Genomic DNA, 22,597 nt, shown 5'->3' with positions numbered 1-22,597 from the left:
AGTAGCTGTGGCAGGCTGCCATCACTGAATCACATGGACCAGTGTTGAAAATACCCGCACGACAAACCTATTACACAGGGATGCATGTAATACACAGCTGCAAATAATGTGCGGTAGCTGCTCCTCGCCTGCTTACTGCGTGTTCCTCAGATTAGAACCGCGGCGTTTATATTAAGCTTGGGACATTCTCCCTCACGTCCGTCACTTAATGTGCTGTTTGGACTAAATAAAAGACGCCTTTGGACAGTGATATTAAAAGTCCAGCCCTGGGGGCAGTTGCGGTCTTCGAAGAGTTTCCTGTGATTGTTAAAAAAATAATGAAAATAGAATGGAGGGCTCAGATATTACAGGAGAGATGAACCTGAGTATGAAACGCTCCAAACTCCACACTGAACTCGTTTTAATCAATGGAGGTGTTCGCTCTAGGGGGAAGGCAAAGGACAATTTTTATGTGTATAAACATGTTCCTCTCTCTCGGTTTGGTGATTTAAATTATCACCACAAAGTCTCTTTAAAGTTGAAGGAGAGTACGACATGAATCAGATGACTAACTGCAGAGGTTGCTGGAAGAGCATGGATTTTAAAACCCCCCTTTATTGTCATTTATTCCTTTATATTGACAGTTGTGACTGCTCGTCCCCCTCCCAATGTCTCAAAACAGCAGCAGCCGCGGAGCCGGCGCAGATGTTCTGAAGGCACCGCAGCAGGTCCGGTTATAAACGGTAACGAGGGGCTCGGACCCGGGCCGCTCAGCCGCCGGACAGCGTCGTTCTGCGGGGGGCTCCTGGCCTTTCCAGTGCGGCTCTGGCAGAGAAACAGCCCTTCCACCTCGACTGTGAAGGAATTGCTCTTGCAAGAGTAAACGTCTCGGGGCGCACAGGCACCTCAGACAAAGTGCCCGACGTCTAACGGCGGGGCGCCAGCTGAGTTCGCTAGATTTGGACGAAAACGCGTTTCCGACCTTCACAAAGTTGCCCCGCCGCGCGTCAGTAGGTGGCCCGTACTGACCAGGTGTTTGACGCACCGCGCCGCGTGACGAGTGCATCACGCGAAAGGAATGAGTCGTCTTCATGCATGCCTGAGAACTTGAGAAAGCCTTAATGTGTCACACGCTGCCAGGACACGTCTGCAGATCCGTTCTCATGGCTGATGTGGTGCTGATGCACACGCTCTTACCCAACACACTGGCTTTGCAGATTCCTGGAGGTGTAGGGATTATAGTAAGTGTATATTTACTTACTATAAAATTCACTTCTCATCTTTCTATCCCCGCACAGCCGGTTTCAAAAGTAAGTATGCATTTTATATTCTTTATCAAAATTTGAAGCATTTGTTACCAGTAACACTAGAACCTTTTTTTTTTTTGCCATAATGGCCACATTCAACACAAAACTCACTTTCAGCCCCAGAGCTAGAGGACTCATTATTATTGCCTTGCCACGTACTTACTTTCTACCCGGCACTTATCTTAATGGGAAGATGTTCATATGTGTGTGTGTGTGTGTGTGTGTGTGTGTGTGTGTGCGCGCGCGCGTGTGTGCGCGTGTGTGTGCGTGTGTGTGTGTGTGTGCCTTTTCGAGGGGGTTTAATGTGAAGTTTCTTTGCAGGCACCTCCAGAGCAAACTCCTGTCAACCCGACCCGACAGGCCCCACTCGCGAGGTTTGTCTCGTTTGAATGAAACGTGTACGGGGTCGTTGCAGCCATCACCGGAGCACCGCGGTTCCTGAGCCGTTACCGATGTTGGTTATGAACGAATAGCTTCGAATACCGCGATGTGAAATGTTTTCGTTGTACCGACCGGATGTGCGTTCCGCTTTCTGTCCGAGGAAGTAGTCCGGACATTAAACGTAGGCCCGTCATATTTTGTCATATCACGCGGAGCTCCAGTGGGTTTGCGTTTTTGGTTTGTGCCCACTTCGAGATGTTTTTTTTTTTTTTCCGACTCTGGTTTCGCCTACAAGTAAAAACCTGTACATGAATACTTCATACTTGACCAAACATCAGAGGGGAAACTGTACAGATCACTACACGTCGTGATGTAGGTCTGTTTTTGGTGAATATATAGATTTAGGGGCCAAGCGCGCACAGTACTCAGTGTTATCCGTCCTCCTCTCCAACGTGCCCCTCGTTCTTTTTTTTCTCCAAGTCACTCAAAGCGACGGGCCGCGGCTGTGTTTTCAAGCCAAGGCCCCATAAAAACCTTTCGTCGGCAAAGCCTCCCATGTCAGCGCATTAGCAGCGACCTGACAGAGTTTGGCAGTGTCCTCCAAAATCTAGAGGCCACAGCAGCTGCCACGGCCCCCGAAAACTCCTGTCAGGAACCTGGACTGATATTCTTCCATCTGCCATCAAGTTGGAAAAAATGTGGTCACGTCTTGTGTAATTATGGGCGTCCTGGAGGTTTTGTTCATAGTTAAATAAACACATTTATTATCAACCGGACTCGTCAGTAAAAACCGCAGCTGATCTTTATTTAAACACTCCCTGTTCTTATGCTCAAATTTGCATAAAGAAACAATCGTGCCACCAAAACAGACGAACCCAGTGAAACCGGACTATACTGGTTACCGGGATCAGGTCAAGTGACTGAGATCTTTACACCATTTTGGGCACGTACGCTTGATTGCGGGCCTCTCCGCCGTACACACACACACACACACACACACACACCACCCGGCAAGCTGCTCCAACGCTGGTTCGTCGTTTGTAAAGGGAGCAAAAAAAAACAAAACAAACGAAGACTCAAATCTGTTGGGACCTGGACAAATGACAGATTATTGAACGCCTCAGCCGCCGTCACCTGAGAGCTGAATAAACTGTGTAACTCAGACGACCCGTAGAATCGAACTTCCGGCGGCCGTGCGGTCTGCAGGAGGCCCCGCCAAAATGTCCGGCGGATCAAGCCTCCAAACCCGGCAGGGGCACACCGGACGGGCCCCGTATGACCTAAACGCTCGCCGCGTCCTCTCCAGAATGGAGACGGCCGACGGGAGCGTATGTGGTGGTGAATAGGGTTTTGTTTTTTGTTTTTTTTCTGGTGCTCCTGTCCAAAACAAAGTCCCTGATAGGAAGTCCGATATACCCGGAGCCTCTTGCTCTTGTTCATCTTGTGTGGTGACATTTTATTTGATAAGGACGGCGACAGAGAGAGGGCGAGGAGAGAAAAAAAAACAAACAAAGAGAAAAAAAAAACTACAGAGCCATGACAGGAGAGGAAAAACATCTTTAAGCACCTGTAGTAAAACACAATGCACGGTTTTGAGAACAGAGGAGGGAGGAATTTTTCTAAAATGGGCCAAGTCACGTCTTCAAGGCATCTGAGACCGAGAGATGAAAGACGCAGCAGGGAGCGGAGGAAATGGGGGTTGAGGAGGCGTCACCTGGAGAACTGCCCTGCCACTGACAGGATCCCAACCAGGCAAGACGCCCTGAAAACTGACTGAACGTAGGCGCTGGGGCAGAGGGGGGCTGTTGAGGCTGGTTGCAGTTGCAGACAGCTGTTTCGAACCGGATCGTCAACTCGCTCCGAGCAAAGGCTCGGGGGGCTCGAGGAGGCAGAGATGCCAGCGATAACCGAACAAAAGGGCGCGAGGCGTTTTACCCCGGAGCTTGCGAAACCCAGGTATGCCGTAAAGGCCCGCGACAGGTAGTCGTCAGCAGCGGCCACGGCCAGGATAAGCGAGGGGGCCGGCGTTACGCGTGTACGGTCCAAAGCAACGGAGTGACTGGGTGTCGGATGGGAGGGGGGCTGTGCGCAGCAAGGTCCATTTCCCCGTCACGTTCACGGTGTCGAAGGCTCGTTTGCGGCCAAGTAACCTGAAAGATGAGTCTGCTGCTGGGTTATAAGCATTTGCCTGATAGGGTGTGTGTGTGTGTGGGGGGGGGGGATAACAAACGTTTACGGCTGCCCGGTGTCTAGGTGGCCGTGATTCACCTCGACAATAATGGAAGCCAGTACCGGAAAAGTGTCGCGGGAGCTAATAAAACTCACTCAACCCCACTCCAACGAAAACTCCCGTCCCGACTAAAAAGCATCGAAGATGAATAATAATAAAAAATAAAAAAAATGGTGACGTTTTTGTCGGGCGACAGGCACTCAAGGAAATTACCTGAGGGCAGAGAATTCCAGTCCCTCAGTGGGTGTCAGCTGACGGACGGGAAGCAGAGAGTGTAACATAATTCATAAGGCTGATACCAAAAACAAAAACAAAAACAGAGGGACTCTGACCAAATCAAACCGCGGCTCCTCCGTTTCCACGACCCATCTCCTCGTCCTCGTCCTCGCACTGTGCAGAGGACGGAACCAGGACGGAGCCACTCGGCCCCTGATGGCTCGAGTCCCCCCTGCGCTGACGGTTTGCCTTCAGCTTCCCAACCTCCAAAGGATGAATTCCTCTTCCGTTGAGGTGTTCCGCCGAAAACCACTGGCGTAACGCAGAAATGATCAAACATAAACAGAACCCAGACCGCTGCACTTCCAGTTTTCACTTGGCAGCTGCTCAGCCTCTACTTTCTCATGTACCCTCATCCTTATTCGAGCTGGCATCAGTTTTCAAGCCTGTTTTCTTTCTTTCTTTTTTTTTTTTTAATCCACGGAGGGTTTTGCTGAGTAAACTTGCTGAGTTTTGGCAACGCCCTGCCCCGCATGCACACATGGGAGCTGCAGTCAACGGCTTTCATGTGTTTAGAAAGGTATCGCGCTTTCCTCCTGATACAGGTCGACGGCATCCTACCTTTGCGTGGTTGGAAAGTTTCACGTGCAACTGGCTCGCTCGAGTCCTAAAGTGTTATCGCGAGGTTTTCACAATGGTGACAGACAACGGACAGGCGGTGTGTGGAAAAACCCAACGGGACCCAATAGGAGGCAAGAACAAACAGAGAGGTTTGTCATCTTTTCAAAAAAGTCACAATATCATTTAATATAAAACACCTTTTAAATTGAACATAATGAGGAATCCGTGACCGGGAGTTCCACCAATCCACTACCACTTGAACGCTGCAGTCGGGGAGGAGCTCCACCTCGACGGCAGCTGACTTCAGCGGTACGTCCGAGTGCACACAGAAAAGGGTTGAAACATGCATTTACTACGTTGTACAAAGTTGAAAGCGAAAAGCAGGACTTCTTTTTTTTTCTTTTCTTTTCTTTTCTTTTTTTTTTTCTTTGTCTTTGCCGTTTGTGGCAGAAAGTCTCTGCCGCCTTGTGGGGGATCCAGAGGCAAAAGAGGGGACAGTCTTGGTAGTTGGGCATGTACAGAGGTGTCCATTTGTTTCCCGGCACTTAGGGATAAAGTGCCCTCCTCTCTTTTAGACCGACAGCTGAAGGGAAAGCGGAAACTTGGTGTAAGGCAGGAAAATGACTCAACATACTTTAGATATTTAAGTTAACAGTTGTGGACTTGCTTAATTTTGACAAACAGCAATGTCGGTGCGGCTCCTGTGCTGTGAAGTCCGCATACAGTGCTTTGTAGGGTCCTGGCAGTAACAGATAGCTGTCTCTCTCTCTACACATGCTCCCCCACCATGTTGCTGGTAACCATCAATGAGTGAGGAAGCACAATGTCCATTGAAATTTTTCTTTTTTTTCCTTTTTTTTCCCAAAGCAAGCATCATTTTCCTGTATCTACAACAAACCCATAACGGAGCTGCGTTTTTGAACTCCCTTTTGTCCATTCACACCGACCACAACTTGATACACACATCTCATTCCCAGCCTCTCCCTCCCTCTGTCTCTCCTATACACAAAGACACACACACACACACACACACACACACAGTAACAAGCTCACACTACAGATGCCACGGAGGTGACGGAGGTCACCTTATTGTCGTCTGCCCAGGGCTGCAGGTTCTGCAGGGCGTAGAGGGAGGAGTTGTGCAGGCAGAGTGGGTCTGGCTGCAGAGGCTGGCTCAACGTCTTCTGGAAAGCTTCCTGCTGAAGCTGCAGCATCAGCCGGTTGGCCTGCTGCCTCTCTGCCTCTCTCTCCTCCGCAGTCTGTCTCCTGGGTAGAGGGAGGGACAAAAAGGGAGCAGAGGAGGATGTTATACCTGGACGGTGTTTTATTTTTACGGGGGGCGCGTACACAACATCAATTAATGCCACTGCACTGTTTGCAGTGTTTGTCCCATATCCTCATAAAGACGCAATCTCGCTTTCTTGTCCAAATAGACAGGATATGGTTTATATCAAAACAGTGGTTCCCAACCGCCGGGAAAAATCTGAGGGGCCATAAGATGACGAGCATTTTAGGAAAGAAGAGAAGAAACATGTCTGCTACATGAGCATAGTTTTGAAACTTTCCTGTGACCTTTTCCTGCAATTTACCGGATAGTTTTACTTAATCAGGCTTCTGGAAGCGGGCAACCAGTGACAGGGAGTCGTAAGCATATATTGCTTAGTTTTAAAAGAGCCACGAGGAGACTGTTCTGCTGTGAGAAAACGAGCCCATGGGCTGTCAGTGGCGGCAGCCTAGTTACGACCCGTGGTCACGTTTTACTGAACAACCTCTTTGTGCCGAAACCTGAGCAAACGGTGGCCGTTCCGTAAGCTTGGCCGCGTGTTCACGACCGTGGCTAGTGCCATATTTCAGGAGACGCTCTTATGGGTCGCATCAGAGGGTAAGGACAAACAACCTGCACGGTCGTTCAGCTTATGAAACACTACATTAGAGGATACCAGACTGAAGCTCTGCTTTGCTGAAATCGGGGAAAAGGGCCGGCTTTCAAAGTGAACGATTGACAATAAAAACCAAGCCACTCTTTTTAAAATTAAAGATAACAGGTAATAAAAAGCATGCCAGCCCGAAACTACTGGATTTTCAGTGTTGTTTGTGGTTTTGGCTTTGTTTTTTCCTTAGGACCATATTTTTCACGGCTATCAATGGAAGCACGAAAGCCACAGAGCAGAGAAGCAGAAAGCAATGAAGAAATCAAGCAAGGAAAGTAGGAAGGGGGCTGAAAAGGAACAGCGGTTGCAAGTGTCTCGGAAAAAAAAAAACTGCCAATGAAAGTTGTTCATATGCAAACTGGCTTCTTTTACTGTAGGTTTATTCAACGCCAGTGCTAGCTGCTTGCAGCCCGGGGCTACATGACAGCTGATCAAGACGAGTGACAGGTGCTGGTGAGGGAAGGTGACTAACGCGGGGGGAGGAGGAACAGTACGCTTCCTGCCTCAAGGTGAAAAGTTACATCTGTTTGTTTTTTCCCTTCTTTTCAGCGCCGCATATGTCAACGGTAACGTACACCCCGTGTGTTGTGACAGTTGGCGCTGATATCAGCATTTGCCGTGGCGAAACGGAGCAAAGACGTGTGTTTTCCCTGAGACACACGAGGAGACAGCGTGGGTTCAAACTATGTGCCCTTTTTTCATGGAAGGGTTGAGGTGTTTATGTTGGAAAGTATCCAGAGAGAAGCACTCGCTCCGGGTGAGCTTTACTATAGGACTAGAGGTGTAAATACAGAAGTGACCTGAGACAATAAAGGCAGGAGAGAGAAAAACATGGACTTAACAAGCTTCAAACCGTGCTCCCATTGTGATTCAGAGCAGATGAAAGGATGCCTCTGTTTCTTCTCCCCAGATGGAGTTTCTTTAATATTCAAATCCACTCTCCTGACGGATTTCTCCCGCATGTGTGTGAGAAGAAACGTTCCGAGCCCTTGCCGTATCAGCATTACGGAATAAGGCAGAATGAATTATATATTAAGCTGTTTTGAACATTAAGGTGGTGCCGCTAATAACAGGAACAATAATAAAATAAATGGCCGCTGTCAAAATCCACAACAAACTGCTAATGGCAGGAAGGAATCACAGGTAGAAAAACAGCACCTCTAAAACACTCTTTCATGCACACCAACCTCCATCCATTAGCCACACATTATTGTTAACAGCATTATCATAATCTTATTCGCTGCCTGTTGATTCGATCATCCTCTTGTTACTAGCGTGGTCGTCACGCAGAGACATCCCTCATGCTCATCCTATCAGGTGCACACTACAGGGAAAGGCATAAATCTCGGCAAAACTAGGAAATCAGGAAAACGAGTTAGGCCAATTCCCTCGTTACTCGTGACATGTCGTTCAGTCTCGGATTCAGTTTGGCCGTGATTGTTTTAAGCAAATTCATTGTTATTACATCTCGCGGTGGAAAATGTGTCTTGTTTTTTTTTTTTCAGTGCTACAGGGTGTGATTGATACTTTTTTCAGAGGGGTCATCAAACCAAATTTCAACATTATATCTTTATTTAAGACAAACAGGCCAATAAACTATCTCATAAATGTCAAGCAGCCAAAAACACAGTTCCGTTTGAAGTGTTTTCTATCTGTATTAAATTCAAAACGAATTCTAAAAAGCTTCCGGATCATTTAAAAATTAAAACCCTTTAGGTAATTTAGCTGTTTGTAATGTGACTTTGAAACATGCACCCTGCCCCTTTAACTATGGGCAGGGCATGATAATTGGATCTCCTTCTCATTTACTTCCAAATGGCTATAAACAACAGTGAGAATGAAGTGAAGGAGTGTGTTTGTGTGTGTTTTTTTTTTTTTCCTGTCTATGGACTTCTCAGTCAATTCCTCCTCTGAGTGTTGGAGTATTGCTTTGGACAGCAGTTTTCTAAAAGGCCTTTCAGGAGGCTCAGGAGTGATTGTGCTTGGTCAAGTGAACTGGCCTCGACTGGCAGCCTAGCTAAGCAAAACACGTCTGGTGCTGCACGACGCCTCAGATGCTTCAGCTGCGGACCGCCTCACCTGTGTTTAAGGTGAAACACGAGTGAGCATTTTTAGGGCCGAGGGGCAAAACACGGGCACGTTCACCGCTGTCGATTAATGGTCGCGAGACAAACTGGAAGGGATGGCTCTTCTGAGTGAGCGTCCTGCGCTCATTAAGACAAATAGCCTCTGAAAAATCCATCAAGGCCTGTTTGTTTTGCTTAAGTAGCTCCCGTGGGGGAGAAAATGAGCAAAAGATGCTACGTGGAAGAGACAGTTGTGCTGCCCTGTGAACCGAAGTGAACCGAACCATGCCCCGAGTGAAACAGTGCTCTGCTGGAATCTCACCGCCATTTTGTCCGTCTGTTCTGAAACCAGGTCTTGACTTGTGCGTCTGTCATCTTCAGGGCCTTGGCCAGGGTGGCGCGCTCGGCCGACGCCAGGTACTTCTGCCGGTGAAAACGCTTCTCCAGCTCGCAGATCTGCACCCGGCTGAAGGAGGTGCGAGGCTTTTTCCTCTTGGGCGGCGTCCGGTTTTGGTAGGGGTGGCCGATACGACGGGTCACAGAGAAGGGCGACAGGGCGGCTGAAAAGCGGGAAGAGAAAAAAGAGGATTTGTTATCATATTGTATTGACTGTAGTTGCCTTGGTTTAGTTATTCATTAAGCATTGTGTATGTTGTGGATTAAAGCTTTAAACATCACGCATGTTATTCCTAAAAAAGGCAATGTTAGCTTTAGCAATAAGGTTACTGTAAGTAATTAAGGTTGTTTTCCTTTTCTAAACTGCAATGATCTGTGTTTCTGAAGACTAAACTAATTTCCCTTGAGGTTTTGTTTGTATACCCTCGTGGTATAAACGCGATTTTGTTTCCCAGTCCTTGGTTGGATAAAATAATTGTCCATTTTGCCTCGACTCTGGAAAGGCCAGTGTGTTTGGACGAGGAGTCTAAGAGAAGGCCCAGAAGTTGCCAATTGAAGAGGATAAATGTGATTACCACTCCCCGGCCAGATTTTGAAAACCGAAAAAGCACAACGAATTGCACAGACAGGAAGTCAAAGGAAAAGTCATAGAAGGACATTTAGAAAACTGGGTTATGCAGTACAAGTTCCCAAGGCAACTCAAAGTAAGATGTTGCTTGCAACTGGTGATGAATTGGCCTCCTCGAATGAAAAGGTCAGTACAAATCTAAACGTGAACGTCTACTTTAGCAGTCATTTTTAAATTTTCACAGAGATGAAACATTTCAACGTTTAGGTCGCATTCATCAGAAAAGCACACAAGAGGGATGCACTTAAAAAGACAGCTGTAACACAAATGGGTGAGGTATGGGAGGAGGTTGAAAGGGGGAGAGGGTGACTCACCTGGGCAAGCACCCTTTGGGAAAGGATAGTCTGCTAGAAGGCCATTGCCGTCTCGCAGGTGAGCGAGCTCAGGGTAATAGCATTTGGCTAATGTCTCCACAGTGCTCCAGACAGGGACCCTGCCGATGTCTCCCTTGGGGAGAGGACAGAGGGACCCAGTCGCCCCCGGCCCCCCTGTGGCCTCTCCGGCTCGGCTCTCCTCTGCCTGCTCCCCTAAAGGAAAGGGAGACACAGTGAGGTCCCACATCTGGAGCACAGCGGCAGCTGCCGCCGGGCAGGCACCGATGCACAGCAGCTAATCACATGAAGGAGGCCTGAATGATGAACAGAGTCTGCTTTAATGTTATTTACTGCTGTTCTCTTAAGTTAGCATTTGGAGAGGTTTCACTACACAATGAGATAGCTTCCATTTGGGAAAATAAGTGCCAACTAGTAAGGTTCCTAAGATACATCAAGCACATACCAGTCAGCCAATCAGAGACAGGTTATCGGGGTCATCCGGTGACAATGTCAAGGTCAAAACAGGATTCGGTAACTTTCTTTAAAACAATGTCAGTAATAACCTCCATTCATAGACTTTCAACTTAACAAAGTTCAATTTTGTAGAGTCCCATCGTTGCAGATTTGGGGGGAATCTTTACCATCAGACCAATCAAATTCAATTTTTGCACAAAAATATCTTCCACACAGACATCAAGCATTTTGTCAGTGACCTTGGCATAAGGACCTGACATTGACTGCTCTTGCATATAAACATTTTTCATTCAAAAAAAACATAAATAGTACACAGTCATTATCTGAGTCCGCATTGTGTTTTTCCTTCTGTCTGCGCCTCATTACCTGCTGGTTCACCGTCACGTATCACTGCACTATCGCTGGTATTAATAACCACTTAACTTCCGCGTCGTGAAATATCTATGAATCCTGCCTATTTTGTCAGCCCTGGGTAAACAGGAGATCGATAAATGTAATGAGATCGTTTCTGGCCGTAGATCCACTCCCCAGCCGCATTTTTCATTTGGAAGCAGAATGGAAACCATCAGCAGGAAGAAAAAAACAAAAAACCAAACAAACAAACGAAAACAGTTTCCTCCCTCTCCCTCTCTGTGTCGTTCCTCCCCAGCAAGCTGTTTCGCCTGCTGTCTTACAGGGTGTTTATTTGTTTTTGTTTTGTCAGAAAAGCTCACCAGGAGCCAAAATGAATATGAAAACATCTGCAGAGGTGTCCCCCGAGGGCCACGTGCCGCCGCCGCCGAGTTTCAGCGACCTGAAAATTCATTTGCCGATGACAATTTGGATGGAAAATGGAACACGAAGCCATTAAGCGCTCGGCAGAGTCGTTTCCGGGGAGTTGCCGCCGACCCCCCCCCGACGGTGCTGAACGCGAGTGGCAGATTGAGGCGTACGCCAGCGAATGATTTGTAAAGTAAAGATAAATAGCTGCAATCTGCGGGTTACAGTAGGTCACATAAAGTTAACGTCGCCTGCGTGTAACAAAGACTTAGTGCCTCCCTCTGATTGTCTTCTGCTCCTGATTTATAGTGACCGCGTCTTTTTTCCTCCTCTCCTCGTTATTCTTTTTAATCTCCTTTGGTAATCTTCTCACGACACTGTTATCAGGTTTCACCTTCTTTGTTCCTCCGATGCCCGATAATAGTAGAAAATTGTAATTGTACCCCCTTCAATATTCCTTTTGGGATTTACACGGGCATCTGTGGTATTTAATCAGGCGTTTATCGTGACAAAAATCCCCATTACGTTTCCACGATGTTCCTATAGGCGCTCACAGTGGACCCCAGCACCTCCGTGGCCCTTAGCGGGGAATTTATGGGGATCTTATTGCGCTGCCCACGGCGCGTTTTGGAAATCTCCCGTGACCCCTGCTCCGACCCCTTATGGTGACCACTCTGTGGTATTTCTGTCCTGTATACACTTCGACGACTTTGGTCGGCTCCTCGACTGGGCCGAGGCTATTCTGTAGCCCGAGCAGGCCTGCTGTCGCTCCCAGCGGCAGGTCTGGCCGAATCATACTGCATTAGATGGCTATTTCGGGCCATCTGCGGGCTGGCTAATGGACCAGGCACACGCGAGCAGGCTCAGAGGCAAACGCGACAGCGCGGCGGGAGCCCCTGGGCCTGCCAAGTGCAGCGAGGCGTCGCCTCCCACAACGTGCACGGCGCAGATGAATACATGACACAGAGATGCTATGGACGCTCGCACCGGTCGTGATCGGTGTTTTGACTGAAGATGTAAGCCCACGACGGTGCGGGAACCGGATATGCCTTCGGATTTATTCCTCTCTATTATTACTGGGGCTGTAAACTGCTGAGTAACAATGATGTAACGTCCGAGCCTGTGCAGTCCGGCAGTGGCTCGATTCTAAACCAGCCTCCAAATTAAAAGACTATCCCCTGCTCGACTGCATCAGTCCTAATGAAATAACGTGAATCAAAACAAACCCTATTATCTTCTTATAATTCATAATACTCCTGTATTCTTGTATTGAATACTCACAAAAGCCTCTTCTGTCTTTGGTGTTCAAAACCAATTTGCCAGATTTCTGTATATATACATGAACATATATATATATATATATATATATATATATATATATATATATTGATATATTGTTCCTGTCGAGTCTTAAGCCAGGGTGTGCACCTTACTTCAACCCTAAGCATTTTCTAGAGACAGTACACCGACTGTTAAATGTCGCTATAATACTTAATTACTTTCCCTGATTATTAATGGTTTTCCCCGAACTGCCCGGAAAACAGTAAAACGCTGGACGAAGCATCTGCGTGGAGGCCTTGGGAAAAAAAAAAAAAAAAAAAAAACCCATTCAGACAGGTAGAGGTCTCGTGTTGCACAAACCGAACCGCGTCGGCCCAAGTACTGGGTTGAAACAAGAGGGAAAAGAAGGAAGAGAAAACGCCAAACGCTGCAGAATCATCTGACTTCTCGTTCACCTCCGTCAAATGAAAAAAAGAAAATGGGCCGGGTAATACAATTTAGCATAAGCATATCAAAAAATAAAATGCTACCGCGGAGAATATGTTTCCCATAATAAAACCACTTATACTTAATAACACTTCTCGGTGACAGCGCCTCCCTTCCCCTCTGCGGATATTACCTCGGTAGCAATCTAATAAATATATCCGTGAAGGATTCTAAAGGGGATATTGAAATATAACATGAACATATATTGCTATTTATTACACCGTGCGGGACAAAAGGCGGGGACGCTGTCTTCTGTCACAGCCCGAACCGGGGCGGCTGGAAACACCGGGACAGGAGCGGGTCCAACACGGAAACACAATCCAATTTTTCCTGCTCTGCCGCCATTAAAACCCTGACAGAGATTTACTGGGTGGGGGGGGAGAAAAAAGGGTTTCATTGTGTTTTATTGGCGCTACGTGGCCTCTAGAGCTGCTCCTGCTGTATTATGGCTCTAATTATGGCCAAGACGCCCAAATGATCCACATTATCGCCTGTCATTATTACCATTGTTATTATTATTATTATTATCATCATTATTATTATCTTAGAACAGCATCTTTTAAATAATTTGATTAGTGTTTGGTCACCGGTATATTTGTTCTTTTGTATTAGCAGATACACGTGTTTGTGTATCTGTCATAATAATAATTATGACTTTATGATTTAAATTTCTTGCGCTGCAAAACACTTTTTGAATTTTTGCTTGGATTTATTTAAATTGTCATTATTATTTAAAAAAAAAAAACGTATTTTTTCTGTTTTCTGTTTTACTTTTTTGTTTTGATTTGTTTGTTTTTTTTTTTTTTTTTTTCGGTTTTGTTTTTGATAAAAATCGTTACCGAGTATCGAGCAGATTTAAAATAGCCTCAACTAAAAATACATTTTGTAATAAGGGTAAAATATAAAGTCACCTTTTTTCTTGGGGACACGGCGCACAGAGAAATAACACTGCTGTGGCCACAATTTTACCGTACTACTACTACTACTACTACTATTGCTAATAATAATAATAATAACAATAATAATAGCTTAAAATTAGCGTTGAAATTGGGATAAATTAATAACACACGAATGAAATTATGAAGTCTAAGCCCATAAAGCCAGAGAGGAGCTGGTGACCAACATGAGCCGTCCCGTATGAGTCTTATTTTTAGACATGGATTAAATGGTGGCCGAACAGCCCAAATCTTAATCCCTTGCGTCAGTCTGATGCAACTTCTCGTGATTTTTTTATAACATGAATTCAGGCCGTAAGGACGCACGTCAGTGTGAAAAACGAGATAAATAAACTATTGTACGATTTAACAGGTTTCGGTTACATATCAGCAACAACAAAAAAAGAAAACCCTCTCCCATGGCTGCCAGAGCTGGGAGCCTTTGGCAACACGCTCGGCTCTGCAAAGCTGCAAGGGGCCGTTTTTCTGCTCCGGTTTCAACTTGGAGAGAAAAACAAGAAGCGGAGAGAAAAAAAAAAACACACTTCAAATGGTTCCTCTGCCCATCAGGATAGATGATAGTCCATTTGATTTACGGCCCCTTTATGGAAAACAGAGCAGCCTAAATCTGGAGAGTGTGTGCGCGTGTGCACATGTGTGCTCGCATGCGCGCTCGTGCATGTGCGTGAGATGCTACTGTAGCTGCTGCTGCTGATCTCTGGCTGATCAATACAGTGGAAAGATATAAACCGGGAAATAATTACAGCGACACAAAGCTGGGAGAAATTAAACGAGAGGCCCTCGGTGACTATGAGTAAAATTGATAAGCCTATTTACACTGTATCTTTTTGCAGCTGACATATCGTCCCCCAGTATTTAATAATTAATCAGCTCGAAAAGAACTGAATAGTGAATATTTAATGAGGGGGGGGGGGGTTATCTTCATAACGATGAGGTCATGGAAAAAATAGGAAAATAAATCAATTTTTTTTTTTTTTTTTTAAAATGTCACAGGCTGGAAACAGTCAGGAGAGAATAACGTAGAGTCTGGTAGCAACGCTGCAGGTTTGGTCAACAAACGAAAGGAATCGTTTTTAAAGTTACCTGTTACTTTGTGCCACCGTGATACCATCTCTCTTTTCATTTGAACCCCTGCCAGGGACAATAGCAGAAAACGGGCCTTCTGGCCAACGATGGCACGTTATTAGTTGTCTTCATCAGCGTGATCAATGTTCAAAGACAAATAATAGACAAATAATATGGACGTGGTCTTTTTTTTTTTTTTTTGTAAACGCCTCTCTTTGAATAATAATAATAAAAAAACGTGATTCTTTGGCTTTACAGGTGAGATACGAGAGCATCTAAATGATAGGAAAGCGTTAAAACCGCTGTCACCGTGTGTGACCGAGTTCACGCAAAAACCTTAGCATGTAGGAAGCTGCCCAGTGACCATTCAACGGGGGCTACGCGACGCGGAACCAGACGGGCTCGTGGAAAACCGCAATTATGCGTCCCGGGTTCTTTATCTTTAATGGGAGAAATTAGTAATTTGTTATTAAAGGTCCTATCTGCAGCCTCCAAAGAAGCCATTGCTGTCTTATCATTGTATTATTGTTGTGTCATGGTGTTTACTAACCATTCACTGCCAGTTTGGTTGTTTGGTTTTTTTTTTTTTTTTGCATTTCCTTCTAAAATTCACAAGCTTACGGGGAGAGAAAGCGAGGAGCCGGGGGCTTTTTTTTTTTTAGGCGACAGCGAAAGACCTGGTTTAGAGCAGATCCCCAGCCTGAGCTTCACAGGTCCGGGGAACGTGGACCAACGGAATGCGAGGTCCTTAATAGTGGACTAAGCGGGAACCACGGGGACGGACTGGGTGCAAGGCGATTTAAAGGCATCGCAGTTAGGTATGAAATCTTATGGTGAAATAAAATTGGGAAACGTAAACTTGTCATTATCCGCTGTATGTTCTAAACGCAGTGGAAGTATAATAATAATAATAACAATAATATCCTGAGAGCATCCACTGTTATGTGGAAATTAATTTCCCATATGTTGTTACTGTTATGACTCATCTTCCCGTTTTCTGGATTCGCTCGCAGAAGGAAAAAAAAAGGCAAAAAAAAAGGCAAAAAAACAAAAAACAAATCCTTCATCCTCAAAATAAAAAAAAAACAAAAAAAAAAACGTGGAACGTCGTTATCCGTCATCCGCTGTAAATGGAGAGTGATGGTCCAATACTGATTCATCAGCATGTCCATGTCGGTTTCTCCACCCGTTTATCAGGCTTCACCTTCCAGCATCATCAAACTGACTCTGTGTGTGTGTGTGTGTGTGTGTGTGTGTGTGTGTGTGTGTGTGTGTGTGTGTGTGACTGCGCATACGAATCGTTACAGATTACCACCTAAAGATGACTTTTTTTTTTTTTTTTTTTTGTCGAGCTATCAGGGCCCAGTTTAGCCTGTTTTTTAAAAGACGAATCGGTCAGAAAATAATGATAATAATAATTAAAAAAAAAAAAAGACAAATTTAAAAAACCCTGCACGGCCGTGGGGGGATTACGCAGCAACACCACGACTCTGTGCCCCAGTCTTTGGGCTCATTTACTAGGGCGTGAAGTGCCGGTGAAGGTACACGAAGGTTTTCTGTAGATTACATTCTCCCCTGGCCGACAGACGCTTTAATGGCAAACACAAATCAGCCTACGGGGGTTGCAGGGATCACGACCAAGCTCTTTTTACCTGTTAATCTGTCCTTGGCAAACCTCCTACTGCTCTCCATCCACGGGAAGGTGAAGTTTGCCGCATTCCCCATCCCCATCCCGGGCACCGAGGGGATGCCGGGTCCGATTCCCGCCGGGTGCGTCGAGGGGGGCTGCGGCGCGGCGGCAGCGGGCGGCGGCGGCGGCGGCGGCGGCATGGGTCTGTGCGCCGGCACCCGGATCACCCCGCCGGCGCCGCCCGAGTTCACGTTGACGTTCATGTTCATGTTCATACTGACGTTCATGTTCATGTTGACGTTGTAGGAGCCCGCCAGACCCGCCGCCGCCGCCATGGAGCAGGCCGGGTTGTAGACGCTGTTGTACCCGTTGCTGTAGACGTTGGGGGCCAGCGCGTAATCCGGGTCGCCGGTCCGGTTGGGCAGCATGCAGCCGCTGGACTGGTCCGAGTTGTTCAGGATTTGGTCGATCCCGAAGCTGATGGGTTCATGCTGCTGCTGGTGCGTCTGGTTCACCTCCTCGATCCCGGTGTGCTCCATAGTTTGATCGGTTGTGTGTTTGTCGGTATATTTTATCAGTACACGGATTCGTTCTTGTCCTCGGGTAATTCGCGCCTCGGGGGAAGAACGGTTTGCATGTATACTGCAATACTGGGCTGTTTTTTGTTTTGTTTTCAAGCATCGACGCAGGCCCGCTCTACTCCCAGGAAACCGTTAACGTGTCCGGCGCCGTCCAGAATCTTCCCATTATTTCTGTCCAACCGTGGGATCGGGTTTTCAATCAATTAAATGCCTGTCCTTCGGGCTGGGAAAGAGCGTATCCATCTTTAACAGCGTGCTCGCTCCCCGTGAACTAGACACAAGGAAGCCTACCAACAGGAAAAAAAAAAAAAGAGAGAAAAAAGCAAAAGAAAAAACAACAGAGGACGCGAAATGGTTATCCCGAGTACTCACAGACAAACATCCGTGATTTTGGGGGGGAGGCAGTTCTCTGGAGAGGGCTCGATGCGCTTTGTTCGCCTACTCGGGCAGAGGCGAGCCATACGCAGAGGGCACGGTAGGATACCCGAGCTCGTCGCATCAAAATAAGGCGCGAGACGCGACAAAACAAAGCCGAAGGGGCGAAAGCGCGGCGCTGACCTCGCAGGCTGGATATTAATTGGAGGTGAGACGGAAGGATGGCTCTGTTGTGCCGGATGGTGATGTGCGTTTCAGCAGGTGAGACAACCCTCTGCGTAAAAGCTGCCATTCGGTCATCCAGCCAAACCTCCCTCCCTCCCTCTCTCTCTCTCTCTCCCTCCCTTCCTCCCTCCTCCCCGGTAGGACAGTTGTTTTGCTCGGATGTCTTAAAGAAACCGCAGCTTTTTTTTTTTTTGCTCTTTTTTTTCCTCCCCCCCTGCAGCTTTTCTGGCTTTAACCAGGAGGGTCGGTGCCGTTTAGTGCTGCCGAGGCCCGGCTCGCCTGCTTTCCAAACCGTTTGGCGTCTACAATGCTCGTCTCCGTATTTGAGATTATAGGGGAAACAATGTTTGGTCTCATGTCTCATGTTTAATATATTGTTTGTCATGTTTTTTACATTAAAATTGTTTCCAAAGCGTGAATTACCTTTCATTTGAAGGATTTTCCAGATATTTCCCTCCTCATGTCAATGGTGATTGGTTTTTACTGGACAAGCTAAATTTCACGTTTTCATTTATTTATTATTATATTATTATTGTTGTTGTTATTTTATTGTTTTTTTCCCCCAAAGTTTATCATTGGAAACACTCCGTTTTGACATTCGTGCGCCCAGCTTCTCTGAGAGTTCCGCCGAGTTTCCCTCTTGTGCGGTTAAAACGGCTTAAAACGGGAAACCCGGTGTGGCGTTACGGTTCAGGGCTCTCACGTCAAAGGCCTCCAGAGAACCCTCTACTTGATGAGATCTCGTTTGAGAGCTGCCCGCCACCTAAGGAGGCTCCTGCTGTCGGACATGATTTGGTACAGACCTTGACAGCAGGTGTGCACCTGGAGGCAGCGGTGGATGACGGGCTTTTTTTAGTGCGTGCTCACTTTATTGCGCGATTGCAGCGGCCACATACTCACCCGTGGGCCCGCGGAACCCGTTTAAGGACCCCTAGGGTCACCCGCCACCCAGGGCCACCAGTATTTGGATCAGTGTGTGAACACCGGGCGCGCGTAGTGACGAAATGTGTGTCTCATGCCGGAGACTGGCGCCAGAATCCCTTTATTTTTTAAAGCGGGTTACGTCAGTACACTGTGTCCTACAGGATACGACAAATGCTGGACCAGATTTAAGTGTGTGTGTGTGTGTGTGTGTGTGTGTGTGTGTGTGTGTGTGTGTGTGTGTGTGTGTGTGTGAGAGAGGGGGGGCGAGAGCCAGGCTGAAGCAATAAGATGTTGCAGCGTTGCGCACAAAGAGGCAATAAATCCACCGATATCGACGGGAAGTGTGCAGAGCGCGCGCCTGATTCAAAGCCACCGGTAGGACCCGGGTCCAGCGTTCGTGATCAAGAAGTAATGAAATGCAGAGCCGACACCGAGCGATATTCAGCCCGCGTGCGTGGGGAAACGACGCGCCCAGGTAGAGAGATGGACGGAGAGATGGATAATCGAATGCGAAACGCGGCGTTGCTGATTTGCACAAATTATTTAACTTTCCTCCGCCCGAAGCGACGACGCCGATCGCCGGGGCCTCAATTCAATAAGGATGAAAAATGGCTCATAATAAAACCGCGACACGGGGAAAAACGAATTTAATATATCACCGTTTTATTACGCACTTATTTCACTTTCTGTGCGAATAAAGATATCTCTCGACTGCACAAGGTGGCTAGAGGGAAGCATAAAAATCAATTGTGTGAATCCAAGGCCATATCAATAACGATGCGGGGACGAGAAGGGTGCGAGCGTGGCTGCTATTAGGCCTGTTTATATTTGCGCGTTACAGTGAAATGAATAGGATGCGAGAGGATGCACCGGGCCTCAGATCAGCTTACTGACAAGGTAATTGGCCGTTTATGCAAAACCAGGAAGATGTACGGGCAGGAGGGCGGGAAATAATGTCTGAAAGCCTCGTTGGGGCAACGCAGCTCTCCCCGCCGGTGTGACGCGAGCAGCGGCGATGCGGTGTCTGGTTCGCTCCGTCACCTCCGGCGCCTCAAAAAAAAAAAAAAACCAGGTTGCGCACTCACGTCCAGACCGGGGGTTCCCAGGCTCCTCCGTGTGCCAGGGATCCCCACGAAAAGGACGCGCAGACCCGGCACCTTAAAGCAGGTCGCAGAAACAAGTCGTCACACGCAGCGTTAGATGGAGAGTTTTAGTGTAAATGCAAAACAAAACCACCTCTGTCTAAGCTCGTCTTATTTCACTGTCGGAGTTCCACTGGGCGCCGCCGACCTCGTCTTACATTCGGACCTTTGGATTTTCCACATCCAGAATGGTTCACATCTGAAACGTAACCTCTTAATGGTTCTGTCGTCGTCATGCAGGTAGAAGCTGCCCCCCCCCCAACACGCACCCAACGACTCCACCGGCGTCTAGTTTAGCGGGGACGACGAAATTACCGTCCCGGTTCCTGATTCATTTATTTATCAGGTTCGACCCAACCTGGACACATATGGGATCTGAAGGCCAAAACAAAAACCAAAAGAAAAACCAAAACAAAACAAAACCAAACAAAAAGAAGACAGAGCCCAGTGACATTTTAAACACTGTACGTTCAAATGCAACAGTTTCATGCTAAAATTCCAGAGTGATTAAAAATGATCAATACTCAGTTTTTACTCAGGATTGGAAACTTTTTTTTTTTTTTATTAGACAGCATCTGGTTTTTCTTCGAAGACCCGGGTCGAGTTTTCGATCCTCGCAGCCCACATCTCGAGGCCCAGAGACCTCTCCGTTAGGCCCCCGCGCGCAGGTGAGGGAGGCCCCTTGGCCAGCGCGTGGGACGCGGCGGTGAAACTTGCGGGGCTCCGGTCGTCGGGAGCGACACCGCGCTGGTTCCCTGTTGAGACTGACAACGCGGGCCTCACTCGGTGACACGCCAAGTGTCTCGATCCATTAATTCTCACCAGCTCGGGCTGTTCGCGGTGATTAGTCCCTAAGAGCTCCTGTTATAATGAAGCACCGGGGAATCGAATTATTTTTGAAAAGTTATCTGATTACTAATGTGCAGTTTGGGAGTCTTTAGATGGATCCAAAACTTCGTATCAAATTATCATTATATTTGCTTTTTATTTTTCTTCTTTTTTTTTTCTTGGTGTTTGGACCAAACGAGGTGCGAGTAACGTTTTCCCTCCATTTCTGAGCAGAACAAAATCCCTTTCCTTAATCATCCCTAAACCCAAACCCCAAACGAACCATTCCTTTTCTTTACTAAAAGTATTTATCTTTCCTTTTGACCATCAGACAGAGCCTCAACAGATAATTTAGTGACATAACACTCAGCCACAAATATTCTCTAAACGCTTCTTTTTTTTCCCTCCACGCCTTAGATGCACATGCGCGTCTGACATTTCATTCTGCAGAGAGAAACGCCGTTTCCCCACGTGATGGGACTACTCTGTTTGGACTGCATTGGCTCCACGTCCTCTTGCTTCCAAACGCTGGCTGAGGTGTCTCCATTGGCTTTTTTTTTTTTTTTGCACTGTTCTCATACATCCCTCCGTCTGCTGCTGCTGCTGCTGCTGCTGCGTTGACCCACTTTCCCCGTCAGGACCATTGAAATTGTATCTAACGGGCCATGGCTGCAAAGCATCGGGGGGGGGGGGGTTAAATTATTATCATTTTCTTAAATAAAGATCCCTGACGGCACTACGAGCTGCCGCCGTAAAACCAGCACTATAAGAAAACACTATAAAACAGGCCAATGAGAGGTCTACCTGCAGGTTCCAGGCGCAGAATCGACATGAAGCTGTGCAGGATTGTGATCAGCAATTTTACTAATGCAATAAAACCCCATTGCCAATTAAGGTACAACCCCCCTCATACGCTCTCTCTCTCTCTCTCTCTTTCTCCGTCTCTCTCCCTCTCTCTCTCCCTCCCTCTCGCTCCCTCTATATGAAAGCCCCTCGCCGGCTTTGCCCAAAGGCGTTGTCTATGGTTGCCGGCTGTGCGTGATGAATCGTTATCTCCAGGCCATGCTGCTCGTCTGGGTAATAAAGTACCGGCAAAAGGCGGAGACAAAAGGAATTTGTCACAGTTGCCTCCCCGATATATTAGTGACCTACTGGTGGGTGTAGGGTTTTTTTTTCTTCTTTCTTTTGTGTGTGTGTGTGTGTGTTTATGTGTGTGTGTGTGTGTGTGTGGGGGGGCAAAACCCACATTAAAATGAAATGAAAAAAAGGGAAGTAATGAGGCTTGGTTCAGGCGTTGGAAGAGGCCATTTAAAGACGAATAATAATAATAATAATAATAAGTATGTTGACCTATGTCGACCTCCTACTGGACCTACAACTATATCATACTACTACCACAGCTCTACTGCCATCACTCGGTTCGTGCTCCCTCGGATGCGCCCCCATCACTCGGTGCTATTTTCAAGTCGGTGAAGGCACTGAGGGGCTTTTTTTTTTTGTTTGTTTATTTTTTGTTCTTTTTACGCAGACTTTTACGCAGGTGCGCGGCGCTTTTTTAAACGCGTCTCAGCCAATCGGAGCTGCGAATTCTGTCGCTCGTTTTAAAGCCTTAAAGGCGGCCTCGTAGGGGGCCATCGGACATTTGAGCAGGGAGATCAGTCATTTCCAGGTCCAGGTTTTATAGGCCCGTGCTTACAGAATATGTATGTTTTCTTAAAGATGCTTTATTATTATTATTATTATTATTATTATCAAAAATGTATTGGAAAAAGGAACAGGGAGGCAGTGTGTCCACTGAAGAT

The 22,597-nt window shown here is 46.9% G+C and overlaps 1 protein-coding gene across 1 annotated transcript; it reads right to left on the bottom strand.

The window, feature by feature from the left end:
- Positions 1 to 5,783: 5,783 nt before the first annotated feature.
- tlx2 (T cell leukemia homeobox 2) lies at positions 5,784 to 17,259 on the bottom strand. The gene is made up of 4 exons (XM_040120246.1): positions 16,743 to 17,259; positions 10,070 to 10,282; positions 9,054 to 9,291; positions 5,784 to 6,000 (listed from the first exon to the last, which is right to left on the bottom strand). Exons 1-4 carry the CDS (start codon positions 17,257 to 17,259, stop codon positions 5,784 to 5,786), a joined length of 1,185 nt encoding a protein of 394 aa, XP_039976180.1.
- Between the last annotated feature and the right edge of the window lie 5,338 nt (positions 17,260 to 22,597).

The sequence above is a fragment of the Xiphias gladius genome, chromosome 23, assembly GCF_016859285.1.
Source record: "Xiphias gladius isolate SHS-SW01 ecotype Sanya breed wild chromosome 23, ASM1685928v1, whole genome shotgun sequence".
Taxonomy (NCBI): domain Eukaryota; kingdom Metazoa; phylum Chordata; class Actinopteri; order Istiophoriformes; family Xiphiidae; genus Xiphias; species Xiphias gladius.
Note: the sequence above shows the minus strand (reverse complement) of the source record. Positions and strands in the feature narration are given on the sequence as shown.

Bases quoted from the DNA above. Each gene is read 5' to 3' on its own strand.
- tlx2 (XM_040120246.1), bottom strand. From the start codon at position 17,259: ATGGAGCACACCGGGATCGAGGAGGTGAACCAGACGCACCAGCAGCAG. The intron at 9,292-10,069 runs GTGAGTCACCCT...CCCGCTTTTCAG, and splicing joins CCCAAAGGGTGCTTGCCCAG to CCGCCCTGTCGCCCTTCTCT. The intron at 6,001-9,053 runs GTGAGATTCCAG...CCCTCTACCCAG, and splicing joins AACAGACGGACAAAATGGCG to GAGACAGACTGCGGAGGAGA.